General features: G+C 46.9%; 1 protein-coding gene across 2 annotated transcripts; it reads right to left on the bottom strand.

Moving 5' to 3' along the window:
- Positions 1-625: 625 nt before the first annotated feature.
- On the bottom strand, positions 626-10,450 carry LOC132245637 (olfactory receptor 6N1-like). 2 transcript variants are annotated; one of them, XM_059718323.1, is made up of 3 exons: positions 10,382-10,450; positions 6,832-7,072; positions 626-4,015 (listed from the first exon to the last, which is right to left on the bottom strand). In XM_059718323.1, exon 3 carries the CDS (start codon positions 3,856-3,858, stop codon positions 2,890-2,892), a length of 969 nt encoding a protein of 322 aa, XP_059574306.1. In that variant the 5' UTR covers positions 3,859-4,015; positions 6,832-7,072; positions 10,382-10,450; the 3' UTR covers positions 626-2,889. The 2 variants fall into 2 exon arrangements, with proteins under 2 accessions (XP_059574306.1, XP_059574307.1); XM_059718324.1 differs by having other exon boundaries at positions 6,936-7,072.
- Positions 10,451-13,051: the final 2,601 nt, after the last annotated feature.

The following is a 13,051-nucleotide window of genomic DNA, read 5'->3' as shown; positions in this document are numbered from 1 at the left end:
GGTAGGGGCAGGTGGGGGTGGAGAATGAGACTGGTAGAAGCCACCCTCCAGTGTGGGACTTAGCATGGGCCTGGGGTCAGTGAGGCTGGCAGCTCAGCATGGGGATCCCCATGCCAGGACGCATCCAGCTCCACCTGGTGTCTGTGGCCTCCTGTGGGCTGGGTGCTGACACTTAGCCATGCTCCCCTCCACCTCCCCAGGGAGAAGCTGGTGCTGCTGGCTGCTGAAAGTGGTATGGTCAGTCAATCCTCATGGGCAGCTGCAGGGTGAGGCTAAGGCCAAGGCAGCTGCTGGCCAGGGCTCCCTGGGCTACCAGTGATGGCAATAGCTGGGGAGGAGTTCAGGGCAGGGTACTGAAGGCCTGAGGTCCCCTCCTCCAATGATGTGTCACTGGAGGTGACAGGCCCCATGGGACATGGGTGCAGGCTCCTTGGGCACCTGAATGGGGTTCAGCTCCTGCATGAAGGGAATGGTCTTGGAGGCCCCACCAGACCAACGATTGTGGCCATTTACACCCACGCACTGGATCTGCAAGTCCTTGACCTTAATGTGGCACTGCCACGCCAACTGCATTACACAAATTGCCAATTGATCAAATCACGAGCGAGACCTTATGAGGGGGATAAGGCAAAGTGCTGCGTTTATTGGTTAAGCAATTAATACACACACATACCAAGTTCATACCCCAGTTTCTGTTCTGCACTGCTATACGTTACCAGTTTTATCGGTGCTTGGATCAAATTAATGGCCAGCCAAGTTGATCCAAGTGGGAGCAGGGCTCCTGCCAGTCCATCTCATCCAATGAACCGATGCTCCAGCATGACATGCAGAACAAGACCCAGAATTGATATGTCTTGCCCCATCTTTTAGAGCCTTGTCCATTCATCCAGTCCTCTGGGCTTTTGCTAGGTTATCACTGTGTTCTTTCTTGAAGGTGGATTGCTGGTGTTCTCTCGCTGTTCTGGGGCAGATTCCTCTTGTTTGCTCTTTTATCTGTCTGCATTCTTCAGCCAGTCGCCAGATGATGTTTTCCTTTTCCACAAACACACTCTCACCCATACAGCATACAAAAGAGGAAAAGGTCAAGTACTTATGTCAAACTACAGAGCAATACAAAACGGAGATTCTTAAGGCAATGCAGAACTCAGGAAAATACATAAACTTAAAAGCAACAGGCCAAACTCTATTTCCATGTTATTTATCTAACATCAAGCTGGTATTTATGCTATTTGCATAACAACTGGGAGTGGCCCTATGCATGCATCTCAGCCCCCAGGGCCTCATAAGGATAGACATTCAAGTGCCCACCCTGGACAAACTGCCTCAGGATGTCTTCCTCACCCCACAATGCCCTAAGGGTGCACACAGACTCCTGGATCCAGTTTGGGCCCCTGGGGCTCCACACAGGTGGGCACACGTGGATGGGGCTAGGGCTGGACACAGGGGAGGAGGATGATGTCATGCCCCTTGTTGGTTGACTGGGCCCCCATGCCACTGGCCCTGTGATGCTGGCCCTTGAGGGCTGACAGCATGACACCCAACAGGGGAATGGCCAGGGAGTCACAGCCACATGGTTGAGGTGCTTCACTCTAGTCCCTGGAAGAGAGGGATGTGGGGTTGAGCACGAGTCGGGAGCAGGTGCTGCTCCCTATAGCACAGCCAGAAAGACCGCTAGCCCAAATAGAATCATAGGCCTGGGCAATGGATGCAGCAAAAAGAGACCTTTGTAATGCTCACCTCTGGCCAGGCACCAGCTCAGGAGGGTGACAGCCCAGGCAAATATTGCCTGCAGGCTGTCCAGGGGGGCACACAGGGCCTGCTTGACTCGTGGACAGAGAGTAGCTCCTGCCAGCTCCCTCTGGTGTGTGCCCCAAGGCACAAAGCAGCTTCAGCCTTTTATACCCTGCAGCTAGAAGCTGACAGAAAGCAGATGAGCGCAGCTCCAGGAGAGGGGGTCAGGCAGGAGCCCTAAGGCCAGCCTCCAGCTGGCTCCATAGTGGCTGGGCAGACCCAGCCTGGAGGCTCCCACATTACTGCACGGTAATGCCTCCACACATGCATTACTACACTGCAACTAATCGCCTATCAATTTGGTACCTTCATGATGAAGCAGTGTAGTGTCCATGTGTGCGTACACATGATGAGCAGCTACTCTGCCATAGCAATTTTCACCCCTCCACCCCTTCCATTACAGTACACTGCTATGGTGAAGTATCTGCTAAAAATAACCATGCACCATGCATGCAAAGCTGTTACTGCACCTTTCTTTAGTACTTCCAACAGGAAGTACTAAAGCACTGGACAATAACATCACGATAAGGCAACATGTCCTCTCTCTAGAAATAAGGGAGATATGCCCTCTCTCTAGAAATTGTTGATGGAGATGAAGCTTCTGGCAGAGCTGCTGGTAGAAACAAAGGTTCAGACTTGATGGCTGACATCTATCTGGAGCAGAAACTATTTGTTCCCATTTGTCTGGAAAATACCAAGCCAAGTGCAGTACAACAGGATATAGGTAGTAGATGATAATATACTTCTTAGGATTATAAAGCACCTCACATCGAGGGTTGTATCAACCTAGTCACTTTTACTCTGGAAGAACTTTTATTAGTTCTACAAAACCCATGAGAAATAATACATACTATTAGCATAAGTACAGAGGAGCCTGAAATTGTGTGTGTGTGTGTGTGGGGGGGGGGGGGGGAAGGGTGTGTGTTCATGTTCAGAACGTTCCACCTCAAAGAGGGGAAGGAAAGATAAAGATTTAACTGTTTACAAGAATATACTGCCTTTCAACCAGGTTCACCTTTAACAAACGTAAAGATACAACCCTTTTGCAGAAGACTCTTGAAACCCGAACCACTCAATTACTGTTTCTTTCACTTATCCTCATATCAGCCTGGTAGTTTGAATTCGCAGGATCCTAAATTTGCTGACAACTTTTCTCAGGCCCTCTTTCACTTCTCTGTTCCTCAGACTGTAGATAAGGGGATTGATCAGGGGTGTAAGGATTGTGTAGAAAACAGAAAATGCTTTGTTCAAGTATCTCAGCATGTTGTTTTTTGGTAGCAAATATACAATCAATATGGTCCCATAAAAAATGGTTACTACAATGAGGTGGGAGGAGCAGGTAGCAAATGCCTTTTGTCTTCCCCTCCCAGAAGGGATTCTCAGAATGGCATCTATGATACAAATGTAGGATGCCAGAGTTAAGAGAAATGGGGAAAGGGCAGCAAAGGAGGAAGTTATAAAACTAATAAGAATGACCAGCCTCGTATCATTGCAGGAGAGCTGTATCACTGGAGTGAAGTCACAAAAGAAGTGGTCAATCTCATTGTGCCCACAGAAAGTTAATTGTGACATAAAACTTATTAATAATGTAGAAACCAGCAATCCTCCTAGCCAAGATCCAGTTGCTAGTAGTAGACAGACTCTGCCATTCATTAACATTGCATAGAGCAGTGGTTTACAAATTGCTAAATACCTATCATAAGACATTGCAGCTAGGAGACAACACTCTGTACCTGCCAGGCTTGCAAAAAAATAAAACTGTGTAATGCAGCCCCTAACAGAAATGGTTCTGTCCCCTGTCAGGAGACTGGCCAGCATTCTGGGCAGGACGGTGGAGGTGTAGCAAGTCTCCAAGTACGACAAGTTTCCCAGGAAGAAGTACATGGGGGTATGAAGGTGCGGATCAGCAACAACAAGCACAATGATGAGGATGTTCCCGGTCACGGTCAACATATAGATCACTAGAAACAGCAGGAAGAGAAAAATCTGTAGCTGTGGAATGGTCCCAAATCCTAGAAGGAGGAATTCTGTGATAGATGTGTGATTGTCTCCTCCTACTTCCTCCATGAGGTGTAGCTGGGTTTTTCCTTTCACTCTTCTAGTGAGAAGCAAGGATTTTTGTGGGTGATATCTTTTATTGGACCTTTTTCATGGTCTGGATTAAGTTAGACAAGCTTTTGAACACCAGCATTTTTCATCAGGTCACTATTCTAGTGGGTTATTCCTGGAAAATGAAAAAAAAAAAGTAATGATCTTTGAAAGTTTGCTATACAGTTCCACCAGGGAGATGTACATTGCATCAATACTATGATTGTTCAGCCTCAGGGAACAGTTTATGTTGTCTTTGCTCAGGCTTTGCTCAGGGCTGTGGAATTGCAATTTCCTACCCGCCTGCCCCAGGTACCGGCTCCACAGTTATTTAATGCTCTTCTGCCCATGGCATTGCATGCAGGTTTAATGGGCTTAGGGTCACAGAATCATAGATAATTATGGTTGGAAGCAACCTCATCGGTCTAACCCTCTGCTCAAAGCAGAACCTTTCCCAACTATATCATCCGAGACAAGGCTTTGTCTAGCCAGTCCTACTGGATAATCATACCCAGCAGCTTTTAAGAGAACTGCATCCAAACAGCAAATGTCCCAAGCAGATGCTTTCAGAAATTCCTTCTTCCCTTTTCTCTAGTTATTAATACTTCATCATCGTTACCGTAATCATCATTAACCTCAATATTAATGACCCTTCATGTCTTGCTCAGCTATAAACCCAGTCAAGACTCATCAGTGGCATCCCCTTAGTCCTCAGGCCCATAACCGTCACCTTCCTTGGGCCCTTCAAATCTCCATCAAGTCTCTGTCAAGCTGGCTGGCATCCTGGGTGTGTCTTATAGGAAATGAGAAAGAACATCTGGAGCTCCAGAGAGATTTTGTAGAGTGACAGCAATTGGTTTATAGTCAATAAGCTACAGAGTGGAAAGAGTAACAAACATGGAGAACTGGCTTCCAGTAACTTTCCAGTAGATTTCAAAATGGAAAGAAGAGGGGCAAGATGGAAAGCAGCAGGGCCATGAGTGTGCCAAGTATGGGAAGAGCTTCACTGGGACCACTAACCTGGCCTGACACCTGCACATCCACACAAGGGACCAGCAAGTCCGCCCACAGTGCAGGTAGTGCTCCAAGCACACCTACACCCTCAGCACCCACCAATGACTGCACTCAGATGAGCAGCCTCACCTCTGGGGCAAGTGCAGGGAGAACTTTCCTTGCCCCCTTCTCATGTTTTGGAGAGGGGATGGGAAGCTGTTCAAGGGGGGAAATTAGGGAGGGGTCTTTGGGGTCAGGGAGCTGGGGAGGAAGAGGGGAAGAGTGGGGGTTTACGGGGTTCAGTGTTGGGGCAGATGGAGGGGGGCATTTGGGTTTGGGGCTCTAGAAAGCTTTTGTAAGTTATTCTGTCCTCTTAGTTTGAGCCACTGAGCCTTTGTTAGGAAAAGTGTCATATACATTGAATACATTAAATAAATACGTACAGTTGCATTGGTTGAAGCCCAAAGAAAGGCGGACAAACTAAAAGGTATCAGAATGAATTCTAGCTGTGTGGAGGGAGATCAGTGGCCATATCTTACAGGTGTTAAGAAGAAAGGTTCTGCAAGAAAAGTCAGACCTTCAATATGAGGATACACAGACAGAGTAGAGAGACAAGATGTCAAAGGGACAGGTGGGTGCTTTAGTCTGGATGGAACAAGAGCTGTGTGTGGAAGATCTATCGGACATCACCCTAAAAAAACTATAGTTTTCTTGGCCGCTTTCCCAGAGGTCAGATTTTCAGGGAGATAGGCACTAACTGAATAGGGATGTGGGTTGAATACTTTATTTTTATGCTATTTAATTTCCTTTCAAGATGGGGACACCTAACAGATGTGTGTACTATGAGGGGTAAGCGTAAGAAAAAAGAGAAGAATTTAATTAGAAGAATTAAAGAAAAGGGAAGTGATGAGAAGTCACAAGGCTGAGCAGGGTATATGATGGGGCCAACTTGTGCAAGGGATGGCATTAGGAAATAAGAGATTATATGAAATCCTGCATTTCAGGCTAAGGAAAAGGAGGAAATAAGTGTAGGAAGGGGAGAGGTGCAAGGGAGATGAGCTGAGGGAAGGTGGGAATTTATATAATATGATGTCTTTTTCCCTTGGAAGAAACCAGCAAGAACCTGCGGGGATATGAAGAAGGAAGAGCTTGAAGAACAAAGCAATGATGGTGAAAAGCACCAGAGACATGATGTCAGCTTTGATGAAGCTGGAGAGGCAGAACTGAACAAGGAGAAAGAATTAGTAGAGGAAGAGATAAGCTGGGTCATGGGATTTCTGTGAGAAATGCTCTACAGCAGGAAGGCAAGAAAAGCAGCTGATTCAGGGCATGCGACGGGGCTAGAAGGTTGGTTGGGTGGATTTTGCAGTGGGAGAGAGAGAGGAGAAAGTTAAACGTGGAGGGGAGCGTAACAGGTAGAGCTGCAACAGAGCAGCTCCTACTCACAACTGCCAACTATGCTGCCTTGTGCCTCAGACGCAGGAGCTGTGATGAAATGTGTGAAGGGGAGAATGAAAAGCAAGCTGGATCAATAGCTATCCAAACACGGCATGCATCATGCAGGGCTGCTAACTCATCACTGCTGTGCGTGCTTCTGCTGTAAGGATTGGATCCCTCTCTTTAGCGCAGCTAGGAGCATGCAAGGGGGGCACAGGATGGACCTAGAAATCCCAGCCCTTGCATCTGCCAACGTTTGAAGATGAGTTTCAGAAAGAAAAGGGAGAGGATGGGATATCCCTGGAATGAAGATGTATAAGAGAAAGAGGTTGCTTGCATGAGGAAAAGGACAAGGAACCAGAAAAAAGGCACATCTGTTCTGTCCCCAGCTATACCGTGCTGGCCACCTGACATGTAGGAGTCGGTTGGGTAGGACTGCAGGCAGGATCCAAGGCGGTAGCTCTCACTCAGTCCCGCCAGCCTCCCTGTGGTTAGACCAAGCAGCCATAACATAACACTTACCTATAATCCTCTCCATCTGTAGTGGTGGGGTGTGGGGATCAGTGTCGTGGACCCCATCGCTCTGCTCCTCGCAGTGTCACAGAGTCTCTCTACATGCTACTCACCAGCTGGAAGGATCTTGCTGTCTTGCCTGTTGGATGTTGCTGTGTGTCCACGCCCAGCGCCACTGCCCCCGTTCGGCATTCGCTCAGGTTTATAAGAAAGCAGCTTCTCACCACCAGGCGTTCATGATGAAACTTTCCTTGGGATTGCAGATAATGATCACTTTTAGCTATTTAATTCACAAGGGAATTAACTTTGTGGCATTTGTTTAAGAGCGTAAACATCGAATCCTCTGCCGTTCTAATTCAAGACTCAAAAGAAATGTCTCTTTCTGTAATGTAAAGTGATATTGTACCAAGAGCCAAAATAAGTGAGAAAAAAACATGCATCGTGTTAATAATTGTATAGAATACTTATGAGGCCATTTTGATCCTTGGTTTTTGTGGTCTGTCTTCAAAGACAGATAAGTATCAGCCCCATTTTACAGATTGGGAAACTGGAGCACAAAAACTGCAAAGTGCTTTGACAATGAGCACCCGTGAAGTCAGTGGCAGATCCAGAAGTAGAACCCAGATCTCCACATTTCCATGGAACGGGAATCTCCCCTGGACCGGGTTGCACATCATTTTTTAAATATTATTTCATGATACATGCGAAACATGGGAAATACCAATACATGGATATGAGAGCTGAAATCAAGATATAGGGGGCCATTTCTCATTCACACGGAAGGCCCCTTTACTCCAAAGTAATATTTGGTCCCACTTTCCTTTATCATAGCACTGCCAGGACAATTTAAATTGAACTCAAGTTAAGGGTAATCAGGACTAAGGTCTTAGTCAGCATTGGGTATTTATACAGCATTTTCATGCCATCTTGATAAATGCTTTCAGAATATCTTGAATGATAAATAGTGCTCAGAGAACCCCCTCTGATGGCTTTGGATGCTCAAATCACCGGGGGATGCAGGAGTCTATTTAATCAGATGTATTTTCAAGTTTGATTGCAATAGAGTGGTGTCTTCCAGTTCATTACACTTGATGTCTGGTTCACCTCACTCAGCTTCATCAGCCATTGCCAGTTCTCTGCATCAGATCAGGCCCTGCACCAACTCTGGGTGCTGACACAAGTGACCATTTTTTTTCCCGTGACTGACAGCTATTCCCTTACAGAAGAGCATGGCTTCAGAGTACTTTAAAAGGGCCAGATCCCATGGCAAGCTGAACCCTTGTTACATAAGGGTTCAGATGAAGGTGTTCCTTCAACCAATTTGCTGTGGCTGATCCCTGCAGCCGCTTCAGGGTGTGGTTGCAGAGATTGGGTGGCTCTTGCACGGGGGGCACAGGTGCTCCTGCCTGCTCCGCCTGTCCATTGCCACACTCATGGTGTGTGATGGCTTATCTTCCATTTTTATGTTTATAGGTTTATTATGAAAAAACCCCAACATAGTTATAAAAATATATCTTAGGAAGCTTTTGGGTTGAAAAACCCTTTGTCAGGCTGAGGAAACACCTGCAGCTGGTGTGTCTGCTGGTCCTGGATGGCAGGAACAGTAAAGAAGCCAGAGGCTGGCCTGGCACGCATATGTACTGCTGACAGTAACATATATCCAACACAACATCTTTACTTCTTGCTGGCAATTCCTTTATCAGAAGAAAGGCTGTGACAGTTCTGCCTGGGTACCTGTGAAGCTGCTGGTGCTATTGGTGTTGAGCCAGCTGAGTTATTTTGACCTGCCATCATTTACAGTGGTGGACTGGACCAAGGATGTAGGGGAGGAGGAGCCCTCATTGGGGCACACTGCCATGTTGTGCAGAGGCCCCAGTGCCAGGAAGGGTGCACCTGAGCACACACACAGTCCCAGAAACACCCAGAACCCAGACTCCTCCTTGACAGCTGGCAGGCTCTGTGGTCACAGCAGGCTCTAGGAGGCCTGCAGTTTTCACCACCCCTGTGCCTTAACACACACAGTGTCACCTATGTCATGAGTTTGGCTTGTCAGCAGGTTGAGGTGCAATTTCCCAGAAACCCCTGCATCTATCTCCTTGAAACTTGGCAGACTTTGTTGCCTCAGCATGAGCTACCATCCCTGCAGTTTTCACTCTGCTGTAGCTTAACACACACACACACGTTTTGCTTTCAGGAATTTAAGGTGCTGTTCCTCAGAAACCCCTGCACCTATCGCCTTGAAACTAGCACCCCTGTGAGTTTCACCTCAATCAAACAAAAAAACAACAAAGTTACAGAAATTTAATTGATTCCCCATTATACCCTATGGCCGGATCTCCAAATCTCTCAGAATAGACTCTGAATGTTTTTGGAATCGATTCGGCCTAATTGAATTGGAAAAGCAATTCAAATCTCTGAATTGAATTGGCCGAATCCAAATTGGCCAAATCCAAAATCCAAATTGAATAACTGCTTATTCGCACAAGCCTAAAAAATACACACAGTAACACATGGAAAGAGCGAAAGAGAGGGAGAGAGAAATTTTAATTTGTCCTATCTTTTTTTACTAAGTAAGAAAAGGAGTAGTATGATACTAAATATGTCAAGAGCCCAAGTGTGACAGGGGGCCTCCCGGGGCCGAGCTCTGCAGCCCGCCCGCCTGTCACCGTGACAGCAGGCCTACTCAGAGCCTACTCGTGGCCCGCCCACCTGTCTCTGGGCAACCGCCCGCTTATCTGGCCCACCACGCCTTTGATGATAATTCATTCATATATCAATGTCAGTTAAGCGGGAGGCTACCCATTGTAGTGCCCCGATGCCAGGGGCGCTCTGCGGCTCCGACCTCCCCTAATACCACAGCCCAAGCCTCGCAGAAGGCATCATGGTGTTCCTCATCACCGGCCCCACACTGGGCCCCAGAATCATCCCACACAACCCCACTATGATCCCTCCTGATCAGGCGGCCTCTCCACCTTCATCTGAGCTACCTTCCCCCCCCTGAAGCCATGTTCCCCTCTCGGGTGTGGTTCCCCCAGAACCTTTGGCCACTTGCCCCGGCCCACCTCCAGGCCAGTCGGGACCCCAGGCCCCCAGCTCTTGGGCATCCCTCGCGGTGGGCCCCCGGCCCTTTTGACCCCCTCTGGTCCTGGCCCCAGCATGGGCCAGTCGGGCTGGGTCTCTCTAGCCGCTCACTCTATCTCCTTGGGCCTCACTGTGCCACTACTCCCCGTCCTCCCAGGGGCAACCGCAGCACCACGCCCACATCACTTCCACTCTCGGGGTCCGCCCTCTCTGGGCCCCTCACAACACTGGCCCTCTAGGCCCTCCAACATACGCATGGGTCACCCACCTGGTGGTGGTGGGAGCTAGGGGTTAAGGCGCCCCAACCCACCTTTCACTGGGGTGATCACTGGCCTGGCATTTCCTGGGGGCTCCTGCACCACTGAGAGCCCCACCAGGCCACCCGCTCCCGGCAGGGTGCAGTTTCAGGTCAGGACCAGGACCAGGACCAGGACCAGGACCAGGACCCTCCTGCCAACCCCTTGCAGCTCCCCCTTACCTCCAGTTTGCTCACAGCAGCCCTACAGCCAGGCAATGTTGCTGCCTGGCTTCCTGCAGCCAAACTGCCTTGTTTATATAGGCAGCCCATGTGTCTAAAATGGCTGCCCTAATCAGGCACCTGGAGGCTGCCAGCTCCAGGCCCTTAAAGTGGCAGAGACACCCTGTGCTCTGCCACACCAAGGTTTCTGTCTAATTTAAAGTTTAGTATATTTATGAATCAAACACTTTGTTTAAAAATAATCTTATCTACTCATGATTAAATCTGGCAGATCAGCTCTTTACATATTTTTTGTCAAATTAAATACCTTTCAAGTTCAAGATGTTACTACTGCTCAGCAAACCCAACCAAATGTGACTACATTCTCTAAGATATGGGTTTCCTTCCCAGGCTATGCTGTAATGTCTATTTATACTAGAGTAAATGCATTCATAATATAACCCTGGATTTTCCTAAAGAGCTTCTTGTACCACAAAAGTCCTTGCTTAGTTCATTATAGTGCATGATATCAGATACAATGTGTCAGTTTTAACAAAGTAAGGGATCATTTTAGGAAGTGTTAGGGTAACAATATTTGGATCTTGGGGAGCACTGGTTTTGCAGCTGAATAAAGGCTTTACTCTGCCTCTCAGCAAAGCTGCTGAACACAAGGCAAAATGATATATTAACAGTAACATTGCAAGTCTCTTAGGCAAGCATTTTCCTAACAATATAGTAGTGTGGTAGATTTATAGCCTGTTGTGTAAGAAGAACACGATGCAGCCCACCAGCTATCCTCAGGAGATAAAGCAGAAGCAAGACCTTGGAGATGAAGAAGGAGTCACGAAGGAAAGGCAATTGACCGGGAGAAGCCGGGTTCACGGTTTTAAGCATGCGCACTTAGCAAGAAGTCATGTAAATTAGTGAAATGCATAGGCAATTCCATGCTAATGAAGTAAACAAAGGTGGAGCTTCAGATAGGAGGAGATATGTGTGGAACAAAGGAGGGGCAAAGGTAGAGTAAATGTTAATGAGTATAAACCAAAGTGCATGAATATGGAAAAAAACTCATGTTTAGCGCAGATCCTCAGTTACTTGGACCTGGCCTGAAGCTGTCTCCATTCTCAATAAAGCTGTTGTCGAGCAATGTGTGCTGGTGTTTGGTCCCTGTTTGCTCCCTGAGCAACTGGACCCCTGAGCAATTGGATCTTCGTCTCCCTAGTCATTGGGCGACTCATGGAGTCGGGGTCTAACAGTGAAGATATAAATCGTTCCCCTCTCCCTCCTCTTATTTGCTCTCAATAGCTAGTCAGACTTACAAGTGAGGAATTGTAGAGGGGAAAAAGTTCAAAAATTGTCATTTCTATTGTCCCTAGGAATTCAGCAGAGCGAAGGCAGTGTTGGCAAACTATGTCCCATGCTTCAAGCAATTATACATGCTAAATGTAATGGGTTTTGTAATAGCGTCATGAGATCATAATCTGAAAACAGTGGAATGACACAAGGTCTAATGTCTGTAACTACTGCTATATTGATGAATTCAGTCTCATGAGCTGCTTTTCTGGGAACTAGCTTATAACAGCAGCTTGTAAGGGGCTGCTTTGTAATTCTCTGCCTCAATGACTTACTGGTCTCAAGTATTTTGTCCCCTGCTGCTTGCACAAAAGGACACAAGTCTGCATTTGTGTAGAACACTATTTTTGATTTCTAAACATTAAAAATATAGCCACGGCACAAAGCAAATGTGAAGATGTGAACATATTTCTTCCACTTCTCACACTACAAGTCAAGAGTCTTGTCTCTAACTCCTTGTTCTATAAATGGGCTTTAGCTGTTCCTAGCAGCTTGGATGGCCAAAGGAAACCTAGGAAGTTAATTTTCCAACTCTTACTCCTAACACGAAGGACCTGGTTACATAACAGTGCTTCTTAGAGAATGCCAGGCCAGGACTCTATTCCGCTTTCCAGAGGGAGCAGTTTCTACTCTTTTAACTATGAAATTAGGACTATGAATGTATGGTTTCTAATCTCAGCTTTGTGCCATCTGATTTACTATTGAAGATAGGACCAAGCAGAATCAATGCTGTTTGAAAGGAAAGTAAGAGACATTTAAACTAGCATTCCTTTCCCTTCCTGACTCTGTAAATAGTCATTTCTTTCATCAGAATTTACGTGACCCGAGGAATTATCTTCCTGGACAGATAGTTCTGCACTTGTGGACAATCAAATATGCAGACACTCGCCGTGTAGACTAAGGACCAGGTTTCTGCTCCTCCCTCACCTAGCAGATTCTTCAATTTGGATTTCAACAGATTTCCTACAGCTAAGGTCTAATCAGCACAGCACAGGTAAGGCATTTTTCCCTGTCTCGCTGGCACTCCTTCTAAAGCTGGCCCACTGGGCAGCCACGGGCACAAGGTATATTGAAGATCTTGGATGGTCAGAGCACACTAAATTAAGTCTGAGAGTGAATAGCTTCGTAAAGTGACTGCTGACTTGGAGGGAGAAAAGCCTAGGTTTTTTACATAGACTTATTTTTTCTTCCTAGGGAGGCACAAATTACCCCCTCTACCCTTTTTCTTTTTTCTTTAATTATTATGTTTGTGGCTTACTTTGAAAAGGTGGGCCAGGAAAGGTTTGTGGGAATGCTGGATTTGTGCTTACAGTACTATACTTGGAAGTCAGAGAGACC

Source organism: Alligator mississippiensis, chromosome 15, assembly GCF_030867095.1.
Source record: "Alligator mississippiensis isolate rAllMis1 chromosome 15, rAllMis1, whole genome shotgun sequence".
In the NCBI taxonomy this organism is placed as follows: Eukaryota; Metazoa; Chordata; order Crocodylia; family Alligatoridae; genus Alligator; species Alligator mississippiensis.
This window is presented reverse-complemented; position numbering and strand designations above follow the sequence as displayed.

Excerpts from the sequence above, each read along its gene's own strand:
- LOC132245637 (XM_059718323.1), bottom strand. The coding sequence starts at position 3,858 with ATGGAGGAAGTAGGAGGAGACAATCACACATCTATCACAGAATTCCTC.